Genomic DNA, 22,014 nt, shown 5'->3' with positions numbered 1-22,014 from the left:
ACCACTCAATTATGATCACAGGATTTATTTTGGTTCTTGTTAAAAGGAACTATTTTGGAAAGCAGGTTTTACTATCATTCACCACATTAAACCTTAACAAACATTTGCTGTGGTTTACCAGTTAAAAAAGGTTTTTCTTATTTTTTAGCCATTTGGAAAAACCCACAACCAAAACTTTTGTTGGTGCATCTTAAAAGAGAAAACAGCAGTGGAGGTACAAAGTGTTCTTTTACTCTAAAAAAACAAAACAAAACATAAACTGTGTCACAGGGATAAAAACCTTCATACATTCTTCATTAGCGACATCAGAAAAAGTTAACAGAAATGAGACAGAAGAAAAAGCACTGAAAAAAACCATTTGCCCCATGACAAACTTTCAACTTTGATTAAAACTTTGAAGCTTAATTTTGGCAGAACAAATTTTCCCAGCAAACTGAGGAAAAATAAATCAATATAGAATAACTTGAACCAGCAGAGGTTCTGTAATGACTATCGTATGCACACAGCTTTAGTCTACTCTTCATGATTTCCCATACAGGCCGAAACATTGAACGACTCATCCACAGCTTATCTTAGTTTATCATGACATGAAAGAAAAATAGATCCTCTAGATGTACTGCCTCACTTTCCCTATTCTTTTCTCTGTCTTCTCTCTGTCCATTCTCTACCTCTGTGCTTTGTTTGTGAAGTGCAGTTTTTCAATGTGTAAACATGCAAATGGGGAGAATATAGCATACAGATAGTCAACCCTGTGAGTGTCAAAGTCAAATAATTCATTACCACTCCATGGTGCTGAACTGTTTAATGATTGCAAATTTTCTGTTTTAATCTTTTACTGGAAAAAAGATAAGAACAGTGTTTGATACTTAGTTCAGGCAAGGGGAGATGATACCAAAAGGTAAAGTAAGAAAACCTTTAGATTACTGTACGAAAGGGTCACTAGAAATGACACTAAAAAGTGACTGACTTTTTTGTTCCTTTGGGTTAGGGTTAGGCTGAGTAGTGATGTAGTTGGTTTCTGAAAAAAGTTTTCTATTTCCTTGTTTTATGTTTATTTGGGAAAACGTGTTTCTGTTTAAAGCTCATCTAGTTACATGGTTGAGCTAAGGTTAATTTGGAAGTTTATTTAGACTTCTTTGTTTAACACTAATGAAGTAATTTTCTCTTGTGTACTGTGTCCCACTCAGCTGCTCTCAGCTGCAGCCAATCGGGTAATTTGGCAGTCTATAAAACTGGCACACTAGAGTGTGCCTTGCAGGAAGAGGAGGCCATGCTGCCTCTAGCGTGTGCCTTATCTTAATTTGATTATGAGTTAATTTGCCTTACTTTTCTTTACATTTTGTTGATTTTGAGTTAACACTTAAAACGCTGTACATAAATGCTCACTTTTGGGGAAAAGACGTCTGCAGTGCTTTCCTGCCACCTTCGAGCCAGACTACACTACAGGGTTAACCTTGAATAATAAAAGGTCCAAATACCTACACAAAGAAAATGAATGCAGGCAATCTACATAATGCACAAGATGTAGACATCATTCAAATCAAACTTAACACCCAGAGCGTCTCTCTGATAGCGCTATAGATTAAAGTAAGTGTCCCAACACACTCTTCATCCAGGGTTCACTGATTAAAAAAGTTGGAACAACAAATCACAGAAACATCAACAATTTTCCTGTTTTTTTTCACAGTTTAATCCCCCTCCCTCTGGAATACACTTCTTTCAAACGGTCGAGGCTCCATGGCAGTCTGAAACGCCAGACTTATATCACTATTGTTAGACACCGATAGCCGATACATCAGCAAAATTACAAGGAAGCAGCTGAATTTAAATCTATGAGGCAATTAGAGAGAAGCTTTACATAATGCAGCACTCCTTTGCGATGAGATAATACATGCTGCGCAATAACATGACAGCTAATATGAACAACTGAGCCACCAACACGAGGAATCAATGCAGCGCAAATGTTACAGCCTTGTTTTTGTGCACTACACACACAAACAAACCAAATATTCTCATTATTATTAGAAATGTTTTTATTTTCATGTTTTAGCGTTCACTCATGAAGTTTCCCTTTTGATTTGTAGTTTGTAATAAAACAATCGCAATGGTGATGCTACCAGTTACACTAATAATGTGAGAATGTAATGACAGGTGACTTTTTTGTCCTCATTTAGCCTAAAGCTTCGTCTGTGACAAAAACTATAAACCCTCATCTGCATTAGGAAGAGCAAAAGGTTTCCTCCGTGCATCAATCATCCACCAATGCTAATGTGTCAGGTGACCCTTTTCTCTCAGTGAAATTACAACAGCGCACCCTCTGCATTAACGTATGCGCAATCAGACAAATTGGTTCAGATTCGAACACCACTGGCTGAGCTAACAACATCTGGCAGGCAGATTAAATCCATCCATTGGGCTGTGGTTGGGTTAGAAAGGACAGGGGGCTCATACATGTCAGACTAACAAAGGAATAGTTTGCCATTTTGGGAAATAATAATGTTGAGGACTAAACGAGGAGCTCAATACCACTCTAATGCTAAATATGAAGCTATATCTGGGATAAATTTGGATCAGCTTAGAACAAAGACAGGGTAAACGGTTACCCTACCCTTGTCTGTAGGAAGAGTCTGATGGCTACTGAGACGCTAATGCATTGACTTTCAAAAACGTATTACATCCCATAACTCAACATCACTGAACTTGCTTTTAAGTTGTTAAGTCCTGCTTATATATTGTCATGCCACCTGTGTTGCCTCTTTGCCCAGGTCATTATTGTAAATGAGAATTGGTTCTCAATTGACTTACCTGGTAAAATAAAGGTAAAATAAATAAATAAATAAATAAATAGATAAACTGACAATTTTAAAGTTGTGTGCACAATTTACAAAAATATCAAGCTGCAAGTCCTAGCCCGTCCATCACTCTCCTAGAAAAAAAACAGTCTTTTTACATTTCAGCATTTTTGCACATTAAAAAAAAGCTATGTGATATGTAATGTGCTTTGGATACTTGTAGGAAAACTTTAAACCTTTGGATGGATTCAAGTTCGCTGTTTCCAATAGCTTTTTAGTGCGCTGCGTTAAACAAAGCTAACTGGCTGCTGGCTCTAGTTTTGAATGTATATTCTGTACAGACAACAAACTTTAGGCAAGCAAGCAAATAGCCATATTTCTCTATAATTGCAAAACCAGGATCCTGTAAATGATAAGTTGGCTTATTTGAGAAATATGCTTTTACTGAACAAGTGCATGACATGAAGGAGAAGAGTTAAAATTAAGTGTAAGCATCAAAATAACAATAAATCATAAATAGTTAAAATAATAATAAAAAGGTAAGGATCAAGGTTTACGATAAATAAAAGCACTAAAAGTAGTAATAAAAATGAGAAGTCAAATGATAAAAGATTAAGGTCATGGATAAATAAAAGCACTAAAAGTAGCAATAAAAATGTGAAGCTGTATGAAATATGAAGATCAATGATAAATAAAACAATAGATCATTAAAATCAAAATAAAACAATAAAGTAGTAAAATTATAAAACCCTACATAAAAGCCAGACTGATTAAATTTGTCTGTGCTTTCCTATTCTAACTAAGCAAAGTCAGTAAGTCAACCACTTTTGTACAAACTGAAAAACCTCAACAAGATGCACTGTTTTTCATTTGTTTATTCACTTCTTTATTCATTGCAGATAATCAGGTCATAAATTGTGGTTCGAGGGAAATATCTCAAAAACAATTAAAATTATTGTTCCAGAGAAATTGCCACAGATATTTGGAGTCACAAAGGATTTTCCTATGCACGTGTTTCTTTTTCTGCAACTGCACCAGGTGGCTGAAAGTAGTAACTTTAAACCTGCAAATCATCGGCGTATAAACGTATTTCAGTCAGACAGCTCACACTGTACTGCTTTGAGTTAGTTTATTTGTTAATTGGAGTAGGAGATGTTTGTAATTGCCATCAGGGTTTATTTTACATGCAGAAATTTGAGGAAAAATGAAGTGATATCTGAAATCCTTCAGCCTGGGGGTGCAGGTGGGGTGCTGGGGAGGTGGTTGGGGTAAGTGCAGCACTGGTATAAGACAGCGCTGGCAATGACAGAGCAAAAACTGCAAATATTGCAGCTGAAATAGACTACCAAATTGGGGGGGTATCCTTGAATCCTTGTTCATGTTATAACAGTGCGGCTTGATTCTCCTTGCCAGCTCACGGGCAGTGTTCAATCTACTGTGAGTTGTACAGCATATCTACCATTGCATTATATGAAGCACTTCTGTGACGAAGTACAACCTCAGAACGCCGTCTGCAAGACTGAAGACTTCTGTCACTTCCGATTGAGATTACCTTCCATGATAAACACTAACTTAAAAACTTTGAAGCAGCCTAAGGAATTCATTAAGTGTTTTTTGCATTGTTTACTGTATGTGTGTGTGTGTGTGTGTGCGTGTGTGTGTGTGTGTGTGTGTGTGTGTGTGTGTGTGTGTGTGTGTGTGTGTGTGCATCCAACCAAGGTTTAATCTCTCCCAGTCTGAAGTCTTAAGAGGGCAATTTCAGACCATCTGCCTCCAGGGCTCACACTGACAAACAACAAGGACGCTGACGTCCGTAGCAATGTCTGGAAACCTGCTGTTGTCTGTCTGTCTACCAACAGAACATCTTAATACACAGATATTAAACATAAACCATAAACTCCTGCTTTGGAAAACATGACAGGATCTGAGAAGATTGCGCATTCTGCTGTATATTTATCTCAGCATTATTCAGTTTCAATTTAGTCACAGTATGTTGACAGGTATGTTACCTGGTTGCTTTTACTCAAACATTTTTGGATGATACATGTGTCTGTCTGCATCTGTTTTCTGCATCTATATTTGTTTTTCATCCATGAGCTCCAGTATTATCATAAAATCCTCACCTGTGACCCAGCATAACACATGCTGACATGGCACGCTTTCATGTGCATGCTGCCAAAAATGTGACATTGACATGACCTATGTTTATCTGCTGCACCAGCTGCTCTGCATGTTACAAATGGAATTTTGGAGGCTGGAGTTCCACAGTGAATCCACAGTGCTGAAAAGAAGAAGTGACGGCTGTTGTTTCACCCATTTCTCAGACTTATCTTCAGCAACTTTTATGATTGAAAGCCTAGAGAAGCATTTAAGATGCATGACTTTGAATGAATTGGACTGTTCGAAGATTAAATGCCTTATTGAGGAATAGTTTCACAAATAGTTTCTGCGAAGTAGACTAAATTTATGGGCCCTTTTTTAAAAATATATTTTATCTTCTTGAGTTTTATATTTGTATTTAATGATATCTCACTCCATGTGATGGCTAGTGATAGATGAGCTCCACTTTGTCAGTACTAAAGTGATACTCAGAAGTCAAATCCTCCATAATCCTTCACTAATAAATTTTAAACTTGAGTGAAATCTTAAACCTGGGGTTGGTATGTTTAGATACACTTTTTGTTATACTGGTTAAAATGATCTTTATGTCCCAATGGCAATCAATACATAATGTGTTCTTAAAAAAGAGTGAAAAAAAGCCGTTATCTATAGCCGGAGTAAACCTGGGAAAACACCAACCAATCCCTGCCATCAGGAGCCAAATTATGAAACCAATCAAATCCCGTCCTGCCGTTCTGCCCGCCTCCTGCACGTACATTTCATGTTTGTTTGTGTTTTTAACTTTCACTATGATAATGTTTTGGTGTTTTCTTACCGCTGAGTGAGACATGAGTTGACGTAGTGCTAAACACAAACAATGTGCTGAGGACCGGTTTTGAATCAGTCACAATCATATAGTCGCAAATCAGCAGCGCTCGTGCATGTGAGCGGGGGCGTCGTTTTGGAGGAGCTCAGAGGGGAGGGGTTAGACAGAGTTCTGAGGAAATGATACATTCAAATTCATACTAGTTTTCCGTGAATACCAACCCCAGCTTTAACAGTAATGAGTTCAAATTATATCACTGTTTTTATGTCTATAAAATACTGCGGTACCACATTAACCACTGCTCATGCCCATATGACAACAACAATAACAGCAACGTTCCAAATGTTCAAAAGTTCACATAATGTAAAAAAAAAGTAAAAAGATGACATACTCAAGGGGCCCTTGAAGTCCTACAAAGGGGATAATGTTTCTTGTGTGCACAAGGCGATAACTTCTAAACGCACTAAATCATATTGTTTGCACACGAAAATTACATTGTGCACACAAGATAATAATTTGTATGCACTCAATTTAGTCACCTGTGTGCACAAGTTAGAAATGACAAGAACCGTTCTTAAAGGTGCAGTATGTACTGTTTACTGGCATTTGAAATTCATGATATGTCGTCATGTTTTAGAATTCTGTGTTGTTTGTCTGTAACTTTGTTGGAACGTGCTGCTGCTGCTGATCTTGGCCAGGACACACTTGTAAAAGAGATTCTTAATCTCAATGTGGATTTCCTGGTTAAATTAATTTAAATACAATTAAATAAATTTTGCAGAACAGACTTGGCAGAAGTTTAATATAGGTTAAAGTAAGTTACATTCATCTAAATATCTTCTTTTTTTTTAATTAGAGTGAGTCTTTTAGATTTACATAAGGAGCAGGTCTCCCTTCACAGACACCAGTATCTGACACCGGCATGTTTTTACAGTGGCACAGAACGGACATACTAGTAACGGCCACATGCGTTTCTGTATTTAGTGAGAGGCTACTAATGTATCCGCTGTAAGAAAAACAAGAAGAAGAACAAGAAGAAGATGTAGAAGAAGAAGAAGAAGAGAGTGGAGATTGTTGTGTGCAAAATCATTTGTGTTGTTTTTGATTGTGAAACAAATTGGGAAACATTATTATGCATCACAGGAGCTTCTTGCCTTCATTTTCTGTCTCCAGGACGAAGCCAAAAGAATATAAACCTCACTTTAGAATTGAGTAGGAAAGTTATTTTGTTGTCCAAGACAAGCGAACAGCTGACTTCTTACAGAAAATGAATTAACTAAAATGTCTTAAGGGGGAAACCTGTGCCAAGACTGAGCCTCTTTTAATCTCACAATCACCCTGTCAACCTGATTGATTGAAACTAATCAATTTTTATTGCCAGAAGACAGCATGTCGCCTCTGGGGACACTCATAAATCCGTCACCTCGCCCACTCTGTTAAACAGGCCAGGAGGCCAGGAGGCCAGGATAAAGTGAGCATCTTCACTTTCCCCAGGTGTCATATGTTACACTGCACATATCAATGTGCTAACTTTATATTGTGATCACAATCCACTTGCAACATTCTTGTCACCTCATTTTCACTCCTGTGATCTCAAATCGTGACCTTTGAGAAGCAAAAGGTCATTGTGTCTAAGAGTCTGACACACAAAGAGCTGAAAAGCCAGAAAAATAGAAGCATATGCCTCGTGCAGCCACACATGAAATCTGTGTCTTAGTTACTTGATGGTAAGCGGAAAATAAAATGTATAATCTATTTATAGGATTGTGAGGTTTCTCAGCAATGCCAGCAGTCCATATCTACGGATGCCCGCCAAAAAACTTCAAATAACACCCTCTGTTTTTAACTTGAATAAAAAAGGCTGCTTCATCTGTGTAAACAAGTTCTGTCACAATGTCAAGGCTTTGTTGGTACTGTGCATAACACTTGTGGTCAATGAGAATCCAAATTCTAAAACAAACCATATGCTATTTCATATTTTATGGCATGTGCAGGCCTTAACAAAACAAATAAACAATCATCAAATATATTTACACCAAAATGAAAACAATTTTAAAGCTCTGCTTCTAATTTCTAGCACATGATCTGTTGAGAAATTATCAACATGATGGAAAACAATGCAAGGTCAATAACTGATTTTTGGAGCATGAATTTTTCATTTTTATAACCAGATAAATTTATTTTATTAATAGTCCAGGCATGGTTATTAGAACTTTTAAAAACACAGACTAGATTTATCATTGGTAAACACAATATTATCATTATCATTAAATACAGAGCCCTAGTGCATGTGCTTATCCTTCTGCTTCATATTTCTGCCTGACAGGGGTAAATACTCTTTTAAATACACTCCTCACTGAGAACTGAGTCAGTCAGTAAAATGTAAGTGTCCTTGTTATTACACTTTACTGACTTTTAGTTTTAACAAGAGGTGTTTGGGGTCTGTCTCCAGTTCAGCCATTTGAGTGTAATTATTGATTTAAAAAATAATCTACATTAGACATCACATTTGTGTATTTCTAAAAGAATCCCAGTTTGTGATATGCAGTTGCCAAGGACTATGGACCATAAAAGGCCACAATATGTCAGGCCTCTATAACACCTCAAGAGATCACACCATGGGGTGTGAACTGCCTGACTTTCTAACACTCATCAAAAACTGTGAGCAACTGTGCAAGTTAATCGTGCCAACATTCCTCACTTTTTTCCATGAGGAAATGTGCAAAGGTGGAATCTTGGGTTTCAGAAAGTGTGGATCAGTATCATGAATAATGTTTTTTCATACTACACTTCAGAAACTGAGAGTATGTGTGACAGATCATCAACACACACTTGTACAACTTGGTAAAGGTTAAATTGACCAAAAAAATGTGATTCAGTCACTGACTTTAGCCTGACATCACCTAACTCACTCGCAGAAGCAAATTAGTTTTGAACCTTTTAGTTTTTCATCAATTTCAAAGGGTTTCCAATAGACTGCAACAAATAAAACATGGGCCATTCTGTAAGAAGTATGACAAACACAACTTTCAAATTCAACAAGCTGTCAGTGCTGTTATAGAAATATATTCCCATGGCAGCCATGTTCTTGTGACGTCACACTCAAGGTTGGAGGCTCCAATATCGTTATCATGTAGTACTATCAGGTCTTTCAGGTTGTAAGTCATAGAAACATCAACATGTTTGACAAATTATGACCATTTCATCGCTTCCTGATTGACAAGTAGCTTCAGAGATAATGGATAGAGAAATTCAGAGAGCCGTCGGATCATATGTAAGTCAAAAATATATATTTGACAACCTGTAAGCTAATGTTAGCATTCAGCCACTTCCTAGTTAACGATAACATTTCATGGACACAGATACCAAAGGAAAAGTGAAACATTTGCACACCCAAAATTAATTCTTATAGCTAACTAATTTAGTAGTGCTAACATATTTGTTGTTTATTTTTACTTCATGTTAGCTAGCCAACAAAACCATGATTAAGTACTGTTTGGGGAGTCTTACCCTGCACATCGTGGATAATATTGGCCTCAGTCTAGTTGATAAATCTTTTTTTAATCTTTTTTTTTTTAGAAACATGGCAAATGTATTCACTCATTTGTTGAAAAACCCTCCAAAAATTGCTGGTCTACAAGTAAGGTTTCTCATTTTGCTAATGGATTTAGGTTAATCTCCCCAGTAATGTAGGAAAGCCCACCAGTGTTTTGTTAACAAGTAACCCTGCTAACTGGCGACTTTCAGTCAAATGCTTGAGTTCTTGATAAAGTAAAACGCTAAAAGTTGCCAGTTGACAGGTAACCTATTAAACCCCAACACCAGCATCTACCTGTACAGTAATTTTAACAAGTGTTGTTGGAGAGCTCATACAAAGTAAACATAGACTAAAACTATTACTAAAAGTTATCAGCTTTAATTTTGAAAAAAGGTCATTTTGCTTGTGCAAATGTTTCTGCTTTTTCCATCTAATTTATGATTTTAAGATGGAATTGTCAATTAGGTAGTGGCTGAATGCTGAATGTTAGCCCTGCTCTGATGGTAGGAAATGGGTTGACAATTATTTTTGTATGTGTTTTTTAAAATATGGTGCCATTTCATTCCAGGTTGTTACAATCCAATGACTTTTTAGCTGCTCATCTATTGGGGTGCAGTGGCAATAACTTATCAGATTTTCTGAGATACAGTAGTGAAACATGATAACAGTATTAGAGCATCCAACCCTGAGCTGTCACAAGAAGATGACCACCATGGGAATATAGTCTTCTGAACATCTTCAGTTTGTTAGATACTGTCCAAACAGCTGCTTCAGAGTGGTCCAAACCAGCGGCAGCCATCTTGGTTGTTTACAAAAATAACTCAAAAGCACTAATAGGACATTTGTCACAATAAGCTCATTCAAATCTGGAAATCTGTCTTACCATGAATGTGACCTGAATTGCAAGAGTGAATAAAACAAGTCTGAAGATTTGTCCTGTTTCTTGAATACGGATTGGGAGCTCGTTATATTTTTTTAAAACGGCATCATTTGAAACAGCATTAATCTTGGAGGTAGGTAATTAAACCTTCCTGACAACAACTAGTAATGGTCTTTTGTGGTAATCGTGTTTGGATAGGCGTAATAAAAAATGAAAGTAGTAATGACAGTCAATATTTTACTGTTACTGTCGTGTGACCACGATTATAACAAAGTAATTGATTCACTAATAAAAAAAACCCTCTCCTAATCACCAGCTAAAGGAAAAAAGAAGCAGAATATAGAAAATAGTGTTTTGCATCTTATCAAATACAAAAAGGGGCAATTTGAGACACATTTGGATGCCATGTTGGATCACTCACACACATTCAAAAACACACACATCATGCACTATTATGAAAGACAGATATTGCCCTGGGCTAGTTGTTCTCAGTGGAGAATAAATGAAAGCCGGTTTTCTCATGAGTCCCTGCAGGAGCTGCACTCAGTTCTCTGGAAACCTTTATTGTTGGCCGCTGAAAGAATCTGACTCGAACTTATAAATCTACGTGAAATGAATGTCTGTCAGACGACATCTGAAGCACATCTGCTTCAGCAAGATTCTTCCTTTCAATGACAAACAGCCCTCTTTGAAAGCAGAAGGACAGCAGAGGGAAAAAGTGGTCAAATAGATGGGGTTTGACATGTGCAACCCTGGGAGTAAACAAGGAGGCAGGTTTTAATTCAACATTGTGGGGTTCCTCCATTCAAGCCATGAAAAACTTCTTTCCTGCACCATGATGTTTTTTTCCTTTCCAAATAAAAGTCAATTTCTACATTAACAATGTTTCTCTGATTATAATTTATCAAACAAACAAAAAGAGTTGAAAACAGACCGCAAATTTACTCCCTCTATCACAGAACATATATGTATCCTTGGATGAGGTAACCTTGTTAACTCTCTCAAACTTTCCCAAACTCCCCCAAACTCCCCCATGCTGCTTCGCTGCCTCACACACTCCTCTCCCTCATCAATGTGTGGCAGGTTTCATCACTCACCCTGACTGTTGGGTCCCCCCTCTGCCTCTTCACAGTCCGTCATGTTGTCCAGCATCCACTCTCCTCCTCAGGCTGTGCGCACTGAGAGTGGCTCTTGATCCCGTTGCTTATAGAAAAGCTCTGGGTGGGCTGGAGTCTATGACAAGATGCGCTTTACTTCTGTGTCCCCCTGCCTCTTGTGGCTCACCAAAAAAAAAAAGAAAAAAAAAAGGGAGGAATGCAATCTATTTTCCTCTCTTTTACTTGTCTTCTGCGTGTTTCCCTGTGTCTCTCTTCAGCGGAAGGATGGAGAGACTGAGAGAGGCTGCAGGGGAGAGTTGATGATGCTCAGTGTCACTCACAATGCATGCTCCCTGTCTCCGTGCGCCACTCGCCCCCCAGTCAGTTTAAGCCTGATGACTACATTCGTCATGTATTCAGAAGGTATTATCCCTCCCTCCCTTGCTCCCCTCCCTCCCTCCCTCTCTCTCTCTCTCTCTCTCTCCCTCACGCATGTTCATCATCCATCTCATCATCAGAGAGGGATGGATGGAGAGGGATTGAGAAACAGAGGGGATGCACGTCAGTTTACACAGTACTGCCTCCTGAGATTAAGCATCTCCTTTGATGTTCTTTTCAGACGGAAGGAGAGATTCCATTTCATTACTTTGTATTCATCCCTCTTTTGTTATTGTTTCCCCCACCCTGCTTGCCTCTCTCTTTGGTATTTTGCTGCGTGGTCATGGCCTTTTATCTGCGGAAGGGCTTCAGGCTGCACTTGTATAACTCTGAGGACTTAAAATGCAAGCCTATAACCCCATACTACACACTGAAGTAGACTGCCCTTGTGTCTGCATTTTTTGATCCCTTGATTCAGTGCGTTAGAGAGATTTCTTTTCCCGTTCCCGTTTTATTTTATTTTTGAATCTTTACCAAAATGACTGGGACGAAAAAAATCACTTGGCTGCGCTGGACTTGACCTGAAACATTTTAACCCTTTTATAGTTTTTTCTTACTGTTTTTGCAGAAATCTGTGCCAGCAGAAACTGATTTTAATTTTTTCTTTATTTGAATTCAAATCACTCAACTTGAATATTTGAGTTGGAACTTTGAAGTTGAATCACGTAATTTGAATTTGTACTGAAAAACTGAATCGGAAAAATTAAAGATTAAAATTGAAAACCTAAGTTTGACACTATATTTCAGTTGACTTCAAACTGAGTGCAATATTTTTAAATTGAATTCAACTTAAACAGAAATTTCAAATGTAATTTTCAGTTTTCATGTGTCAGTCTTCATATTTCAGTTTTTAGTTCTTCAAATTAAATTTTTATTTTTTTTCAGAAACACATCTGGTTGACAAAGAAAAACAATCAGGTGCAGACTCAAAGCTCTCCTTTTTAACACGCTGTGTAACTACAACCTTTTTTAATTAACAACAAAGACAGAGTGGGACATTTTAATTGTCTGTGTAAAGTGAATTAAATTTCAAAATACATTTTTCAGACTCGGTATTTCAATACAAATGAAAATTAGGTGTTTAAAATTCAATTTTTTTATTCAAATATTCAAATTGAGCAATTAAATTTCAAATCGTAGTATTCCAAATACAATTTCCGCTGACACAAATTTCTGCTCATACTGATCCTTGATTTAAGTGCTGGATTATACACAATAGATCAAATGGCGCTAAGAGGTTAAAACATACAGTTCATTGTGTCAACCGCTTAACTCCCAATTGAATATTTAGCTCACTAGATCTTTCCGGCCATTTCAATCTGTGACATGGCAATGTTGTTTCCGGATATACTGCACTGTATGTTGCTTTAAGGTAAGAAAAGACTGAAAACCTGGCATTCAGAACAGATTTTTTGGAAATTAAAAGATGTTATTTTCTGTCACAAATCACCTCAACCAGTCATAGTGGTGTTATCTGGCACACTGTAAAGATTTAAACTTAAAATATGTGGGCCTGAAAAGGATTTTTTGGTAAAGTAAACAAAAAAAAATTCAATTTTGTTTCAAACTACATCAAAGTAGTTATCTCAACTACCTGTGAAGTTTGTTGTGTAAAGTTGGTCTCATTTCATATGTTAGGTTGGCAGAACTTGAAATTATGGGTTTGAGGCTCGGCTAGATTATTTGAGTATGCCTCAGACAAAGAACGGGGTCTCCAACTCAAATCTACAGGGGTCCTCCACACTTTCAATTTCCCACATGTGGCGCCATCTCTCCTGTCCTGTGTGGCTTTTATCGCCCTAAAGGTGAGTATTTTGTTTGAGTATTGTATTGACACTCTAGCTTTACAGTTAGTCAATTGATGGTGAGTTGATTACCGGTTAATGTAACTTTAATTTGTTTAGTTAGTTAGTTTAATAAGGCATGGTCATTACCAATAGTTAGCCGCCTTGAACATTAACTAACTACCTTGCAAGTGGGAAAACAGTGCAGGAGCTAGCAGTAACAAAGTTAAATTTTCTGAACAAAAAAATAATAAGTTGGCACAACTTTCACTTCTTTACACACTAGAGCTTGCAACGAGACAAATTAGTTTGTTTTCATCAATACCATCAGATGTAAAGGGTTATGAGCTGCTAAAGAGTGCTAAATTCTACTGAAAATCCTTGTACTACCTAAAGTTCTATATATTATGAGTTTGATTTCTGTCAATAAATAGGAATAATTGCACAGGGTCATCTATGGAATCCTTAGCTCCGGTGAATACATTTGAGTTTGTTAGGGAGGTATCATCATGAAGAAGAGGACAAGTGGCCTAAGGAGGACAGGTTATAGTTCTAGGGAAAGAGAAATAAGAGGAAATATTCAGCACTTCACATCAGGGACACAAAATTTTGCCAAGATGCTAGGGAACAAATGGGGAACAAACACATGAGGAACTGAATTATTACTTTGTGATTACATACCCACTTAGTACCATTTGTTGTCCCCTATAGTGAAGTGGAGTATCATAGTGAGTGGTAGTAACCATTCGTTTACCAATGGTTAACTTATAGTTTGTTCCCCATTTCTCCATACTAAGGAGTTTCTTATGATTTACTAATTTATAAATGGTTAGAAAGCAGCTGGTGTCACATTTGCTTACGATTTGTAACAATGCAAAATTAAAGTGTTGCCATAAACTGTTTTTACAGAACCAGCGTCAACCTCTGGTGTTGAAAACTGAAGCACATGTGAAAGTGCAAAACACTCCAGTTCCTCAAGTGTTCACTTGAGACTGGCTTCAAAAGCCAAGGAATCCCCATTTGATCCCTTGTTAAAATGCCTTTCTGACTTTACAAAATAGCTACACATGTTTACAGCCTGGTTTAAAAACAGCCCTTGATATATAGCTTATTTCTTAATTTGTATACAATGTATGGGGGTAAATGTTTGTATGATGCATCTGTTAGAATATGAAGGCTAAGAGTTACACATAAATTTGCTTATTTAGGGGCGCAGCTGAGTTAACAGACAGGTGGGTGTGTTGTTACTGTTTACTTGGAGGACCAGCTTCGATTAGCTGCCTGCCTCTAGGCTGATGGAAAGTTTGGTTAACTCAGCATTTCCAACATTGGGCCACAAACATCTCTCCAGACTACATCCATGTTTTTTAGAGGCTATGGGCAAAACAGTTGGATGAAAAGATCAAGCAATAAAGATGGACAAGACTATGTAAGGCTGCTGGAGACTAAAAGCTGCAGGCCAGTTGATTTTGCCCTTGTGTATGGTGCATGTATCAGTTTGGAGAGAGCATCTCTAATACCCACCACCTGCCTAGTGACAAAGATAACTTGGCTAAAAAAACACAACTGGCATTACACGGATGAAAAGACAGGAAAAAAAGCTTTTTGCAAACCATTAGTATTTGTATGCTTGACATTATGTCACAGTGAACTGTGTGCCCATCTCTGGTTAGATGATCCCGACTTTTGGCAGATGTTCAGAGAGACTTTATCCCCACTGACTGGCACCAGCTTCAGACTGCATCATGTTGACTCCTGTCACCCAGTGGTGCACAGGCCTCTTGGATATTTTAAATAACATGCCTGAACAACAAACTGGTTGATGGCTTTTGTTTAAAAAATATCAGTAGGGGCATTAAAGGTCATAAAATACAACTCACCTCATCATGTACATTTTATGATGATTTAGGGCATTAATGATTTAGCAAAAGACAAGTTGAAAATATAAAAAGCATATTAAAAAATCAGGATGAACTTATACAAATTTGTTTTCACCCACTACCATTGCAAGAATGTTAGGACAGATTTCAGTGCAAGTATTTTTCCTGTCAGATACCATTTAACCAGATAAGAAAAGGATGCAACAGGATGTTTATATCAAAGTTCAATTCAAACCTAAAAACTTCTTTTATATAAGCCATCATGTATGAATCATTTATTAATATAAGAACACATTCCTTTTGCCTTATCACTAAACATATATTAGCAAATTTGCTCTTTGCACTTTAAAAACTATTGTTGATAGCAGCTGTAAATGCAGTTTTTGGCCCTGACTCAGCAACCTCTTTTACACAGCCCATTCAAAGCGGGATTGTTACGAATATGTTACACCTCTGTTAATTTAACTGGCATCAGAGGTAGTAACAGAAGTGTAACAATGGTGAAACTGCGTCATCTGTGAGTTCACTTTGTCTCCACATTGTGCCTCTTCATTGTTACCAGGTGTAAAATCACACACTGAGAAACCATTACTACCCCGTCTTAGGGCTAAATGTAAGTACAAAGGCAAAGTGATGGCAGGTATGTATTATGGAGCAGTAGCAATTTTTCAACGTCATTGTGTTTCATGTATTTTATAATTGGGTATCAAACTGGATGGCATTATTTCGCTGCAAAACAAATCTAACTGCAGGTACATACAAAAATAACCTAAACCTGAGCCTAAAAAGTGTATATTCTCTCTCTCTTTCTCTCTGCCCTTGATACTGTAATATTTAATGCACCACAATCTGTCTCTACCATACTGTAAATTGTTTCTTGCACATACATCAAGTATGCGTGTGGCTTGAGTGACCGTATCCCTGCCCTGTCAGTGAGAGTGTGATGTTGGCCGGGCTTTGATTGGCAGAGAGCCTGAGAGCCATCTTCATCTGGGCCAAGCGGCTTTAGCTCTTAAACCATGGGCACCTCCATCCCTCCCTCCCTCCCTCCCTCCCTCCCTCTCAGCCCGTCTGTTCGTCTGCTGCTGCACATGTGGCTGTGGATACTACTGTTCACACATGCATTAACACCTGTGCTCGTATTCAAACGCTTGCTAACACATACAAGGTACCCACAAAGAAATCCTTGCAAACATATAAACACACACTGACATAAAAACCACACCATGGAGAACTTTTCTGATGTCCTAATCCTGCAGATTAAGGTCATGGAGCGCTGGATTGAAATCCACTTTTTCTACTTCCTGATCAAGAACATAGGGCCGGTTCTGTGGCTCACAGATGTTTACTCAGCTCCTTTGGCATCCAGGCACCGAGATGATATCTAACATTTGTCACACCTATTGAGCCAAAAATCTTTTAGTATAGAAAAACCAAAACACTCATACTTCTAACTTAAGATCTGTGCGTGCAAAAGAACATACACTCATTAGAATGATTGTTCTCTCACATGCTTTGCCAGGATTGCAAAAAAACAGACTTTATTGAGGGATGGGGGAAAATTAGCCCATGCATTTTGGCCATAAAACAACAGATCAAAACAATTATCTTTTTGCTTGGGTCAGCATCTAAAATGATGAATATGAAGATGTTGCAACCCAAAAAGGCACAAAATAAAAACATTCTAACTTAATCCATTACAATGTTTGTGGGTTATAGACTTAAAAGTTGAAACATTTTTGTCTCTATTTCACTGTGTTCTGCCAGATAATATCAATAAATAATATCCACATAGCCGGTAATACTGACGTGGGTAGTTAATTTATTCATCCAATCCCTTTATACTGATTCATCGCTAGTGACAAAAAAGAAACACTGAAGTTTGCAGACAGAAGCAGATCTTTATGATCACTACACATGGTCAGAAGGGGATAATTTCCTCTTCTTTAAACAAGAATTTAAATTCCTACTCAACTCAACTCAACTCAACTCAACTCAACTCAACTCAACTCAACTCAACTCAACTCAACTCAACATTATTTATATAGCACCTTTCATACATGAAAACATGCAGCCCAAAGTGCTTCACAGAAAAACAGTAATGGTAAAATTATAAAAGGCATGATTATAAATAAAATATTTAAAAATGAAATAAAATTAATAGAGTAAAATTAATAAAATAAGTAATATGGGAAAGAAAAAGTACAAAATAAGGTAGCGTTAAAAAGATCAGGTGAATACAAGAAATAAATAGATAATATTCATAATTAAATAAGATAAATAAATGTTAAAGCAATGACTAAAATAATAATAATAATAATAATAATAATAATTATAATAATATTAATAATTATAATAAGAATAATAATAATAATAATAATTAATATAATAATAATAATAATAATAATAATAATGCAGTCCAGGGCCAAACAAAATTAGTCCAAATTAAAAGCTCGATTAAAAAGGTAAGTCTTAAGTTTACTTTTAAAGACTCAGAGAGCTCGCCGTTTTGATGTCCGGAGGCAGATGGCTCCATAGCTTAGGGGCATAAAAACAAACTAACCAACAAGTCTGCTGTTAAGAAAGATGGTATAAAACTGTCAAAAATGTGCCTGCTTTATTCAAAAAAGCTAAACACTGAAAGACAGTCTATGAATAAACCATGTCACATTGGTTTGTTGAGTGCGGCTAACACTAGCAGAGCTGGCACCACCAGCCTTTAGTCCTTCTTGCAGGTTAACATCCACATGCTTGTTACACATTGTCCTGGTCAAGTGGTTATATGCCAGTTTAACCTAACACAGCATACAATAAAATGTATCTCCAGTTTCTAGATCAAAATAATGACAAACAGCATCACATTCTATGTGATGACATCACATTTTCATCTGGGTAGCAGAGCATTTTAGCATATTATGGCAGTACCAGTGCTACAGCTCCAGCCAGTGGCGAGTGGCTGCACTACAGCTTTGACGCAACATACGACTGGTATGTCAAGCCTACGATGATAAAACTATAAATCATTTGTTACCAGTAAATCTGATGATTTACTGTCTACTTGACTCAACGCAGACATCCTTGGCCATGATGGATCTCAAACAAGGTTACAAGACAAGAGGTTGACAGAGTGCAACTAAAAAAGACCTTTAATGACCACTGGGACAGTTTTGTCATTATTGGCACTGCTGCACCGGGGGCGTAAAGATTTATGACTGATATGGGGCCCTGGGAGTTTTGGGGAGGGGGATGAGATATAGAGCTGTTCGGAATATGTCCCCGAGCTGGAGTGTTCGAGGATGTCCAAAGGCAGAAATGATCCGTCGTCCTGCTCGCAAAAACATCCGTCTGTCAACAAGAGCATTTCCAGGAACAGCAGGGAGAGAATACACTTCAGTTCTGAGCACAGTCGGGGGACTTCAGCTTTGGCCGACATGGCCAAGTTGCTTGATAAAAAGGCATGGTTTAATAATATATGTAAGCTGGTCTCTGATACTGACATATCTTGTCATTTTGAACTCTTTGTGTTTTAAAAATGTTACATGAGGATTCCTTGGACATGCTTGAGGAATTAGTCCACTACGCAAAATAAGCCTTCTCACTTTTGTGTGGGGAGTAGGCTCATGTCTACTCTGAGAGATTTTAACAGGCAAACTAAATCAAAAGTCACAAACCTGGGAGTGGTTTTAGATTCAGATTTTGATTTTAATCCTCATTTTAACAAGGTCGTAAGTACTTAATTTTATCATCTCAGAAGCATAGCAAAAGTCAGACCTTTTTATCGCAGAAAAATGCCGAATTTTTATTCTTGCTTTTATTATAAGCTGCATTGACTACTGTAACTCCCTTTTTACTGGTTTGCCCCAAAAAACTCTAAAGAAACTGCAACTTGTTCAGAATGCTGCTGCCAGTTAGTAAGTAAGTAGTTTACTTGTTTTTAAAGCTCTTAACAGCCTTGCTCCTCCATACATCACTGATCTCCTGTCATTTTATGTTCCAGCTCGATCACTGAGGTCCTCATATGCTTCCCTTCTAAATGTTCCTTGTGTGTCTCACACTGAGACAGAGAGCTTTCTGTTTTTATTCCCCTAATATGGAACTATCTGCCTCTGGACATCAAGACAGCGAGCTCTCTGAGTGTTTTTAAAACTAAACTTAAGAATTACCTTTTAATCTAGCTTTTAATTTGGAGTAATTAATTTTTTAGCCCTGGACTGCATTATTATTTTAATCATTGCTTTAACATTTATTTATCTTATTTAATTATCTATTTATTTCTTGTATTCATCTGATCTTGTCAACGCTAGCTTATTTTTAACTTTTCCTTCCACTCTTATGTATTTTATTAATTTTACTGTGTTGATTTTTTTTTTGAAGTATTTTATTTATAACCATGCCTTTGATAATTTTACTATTGCTGTTGTTTTCTGTCTGTCTGATTAGTGCTTCTTTGTGAAGCACTTTGGGCTGCATGAAAGGTGCTATATAAATAAAGTTGAGTTGAGTCTCTGCATCAAATATGTAGCTATGGCCAGGAAGCGCTTAGCATGGCATAAAGACTGGAAATAGGGAGACTGTCTAGCCTGTCTCTGCTATACATCTAAAAGCACCACTAAAACTCAAACATAATTACTTTTACAAAGTGTTAAAAGACCGCTTTGGGTGTTATACGAAGTAATGTTCTTGATCATGTTCTTGGTACAGGAGCGTTAGCCTCTTGTATCGCAGTCATGTAACAGTTTTTTTAAGGGGAGGGAATTCAAAATAAAAGCTATCCTATTGAAAACAACACTTTTAGTATTTTTCTTTTCTGTGGCACAAACTTTAGTTGCATATTTAGTTGATTGTGGTTATTATTAAACAAACCCTATATTTATGGATGCTGAATAGACCAAAAGACAGAGGTGACAGTTGCTGTATGTTAGGAATGTGTGCGTTAAGTTGATTAAACTAGTGTATTTCAAAGTTATGGGTCCTCACCCCCCCTGAGGGTCACCAGGGGGGGCACAAGGGGGGTCATGGAGAGGTGAAAGGAGGAAATGGAACAAAAATAAAAAAGGAGCTATAGTTCACTTTTCACTGTCAATTTAATCTTTATCTACAGATTCCACTTAAAAATGCCTGGGTTTTCAGCATGGAGAGTGTTGTGTTTTCCGTATGTTTGTGGTCTGAGTGATACTGACCAGTCACATGTCAGCAGGCTTTAATGTATGCAGGGAAAATAGACCATGTAGAGCAAAAGCAGGCAGAACACACCGACTTAAGACATCCAGACTTCTGTGGACAACTTATTTATATTATAAAGAAATATCTTCATGAAAGTAAGGCTAAATAAGTAAATGTTCTAGATTAAAAATATGAGCAACAGATCTTCCTGCTGTAGTGTTTTAAAGCTAACGAGAGTCTAGATTTCCAGACTCCCTGGAATGCATCAGAGATGAAGGATCTGAACTCTGTTGAACTAACAAATGTTTTAATAGTGGTTATCTCTCCGCTTGAAGGCAGGAGATAAAGTATGAATTTTTACTTTGTAAACATCTTAATCATTATGTTGTCTTGGCCTCAATTTGCCATTGTTGACCTGCTGATGCTGTGCTCCTGTGCTCAGCTGTGTTGAATACATTCAGCTGTTTTATGAGTGTTTTGTCAACTTCAGACTAGTTGGGATTCAAATTCAGTTTACAAGATGAGGGAATTCGTGGCTTCAGAACATCCCTCCCTTTCTGGAAAGCTAAGGTATATCATACACTACATATTACAGTAAATATATTCACAAAAATATTTTGAATATCAGATTTTAAGGTCAAAGCAGGTTGCTTCATCCACTGAGCCAGGAGAAACTTCCTCACCTCTGCTGTAATCTCTCTTTACATCTGCTCATTACTTAAAGTGTTTCATATTCTATTCTGAATTATTTTTATATCAAAATCATCTGTTGCAGGGCGCCAGTGTGGCTTAGTGGTTAGATCGCACGCCCCATATAGAGGCTCTTGCCGTCAAAGGAGTGACCTCGGTTCATGGCCAACCTGCAGCCTTTTGCAGCATTCCCCACTCCACTTCCCAGTTTCCTGCTCTATCCATCGTCCTATCTCTTCCAATAAAGGCATAAAGGCATAAAACTAAACTGAAATAATGTGTTTCATTTGCAGTAGAGCACAGAGACAGAATGTACACATGGTATCTACACACTCTAGAACCAGTCATGTGTACATTGAGTGAAACTGTGCTCATATGGTCTGAATAAGATGTGAGAACATACATGTGTCCTGTCATTTGTTCTCTGAGGAATTTTGCTTAGCAGTAATTACCTGATCTTGTCAAGATGGAACATCACAGTGAAAAATAAGTAATAGAGTTTGAAATTTATGGTTTGGCAGAGAAGATCTTAGAGACCAAAATGTGCCATCTGGATCCCAGAGGTCTTATGAAAATGAATTGAATTGAAAATGAAAAAACAAAGTAGAATAATTCACAACTTACAACACATCCCCCTCAGACTGAAGTCATAGACACGTGATTGATCTGAGGAAAGACTTAATCATAACATTACTTCCTCAAAGCTCCCCAGTGAAAATTTAATCCTGCACAGTCTGATTTTTTAGAGGCTAATTTTTCACATTAAGCAGGCACATCAGCATTCATCTTGAGTAACGGAGCCCCAATGGTTCTGATGTTCTGTGTT

At 37.4% G+C, this 22,014-nt stretch overlaps 1 protein-coding gene and 1 long non-coding RNA gene across 2 annotated transcripts in view; one reads left to right on the top strand and one right to left on the bottom strand.

The window, feature by feature from the left end:
- Positions 1-11,313, bottom strand: part of slc12a5b (solute carrier family 12 member 5b) — a 51,911-nt gene extending 40,598 nt beyond the window's left edge. Inside the window, exon 1 of the mRNA XM_034696604.1 lies at positions 11,234-11,313. Coding sequence (XP_034552495.1) covers positions 11,234-11,288 — 55 coding nt within the window. The 5' untranslated portion in view covers positions 11,289-11,313. The remainder of the gene's footprint in view (positions 1-11,233) is intronic.
- Positions 11,314-13,438: 2,125 nt separating this feature from the next.
- LOC117821949 lies at positions 13,439-21,432 on the top strand. The gene is made up of 4 exons (XR_004633097.1): positions 13,439-13,476; positions 15,898-15,975; positions 20,989-21,068; positions 21,274-21,432. It is a non-coding gene; the product is annotated as an uncharacterized LOC117821949 (long non-coding RNA).
- Positions 21,433-22,014: the final 582 nt, after the last annotated feature.

Source organism: Notolabrus celidotus, chromosome 11 (genome assembly GCF_009762535.1).
Source record: "Notolabrus celidotus isolate fNotCel1 chromosome 11, fNotCel1.pri, whole genome shotgun sequence".
NCBI classification, from domain to species: Eukaryota; Metazoa; Chordata; class Actinopteri; order Labriformes; family Labridae; genus Notolabrus; species Notolabrus celidotus.
This window is presented reverse-complemented; position numbering and strand designations above follow the sequence as displayed.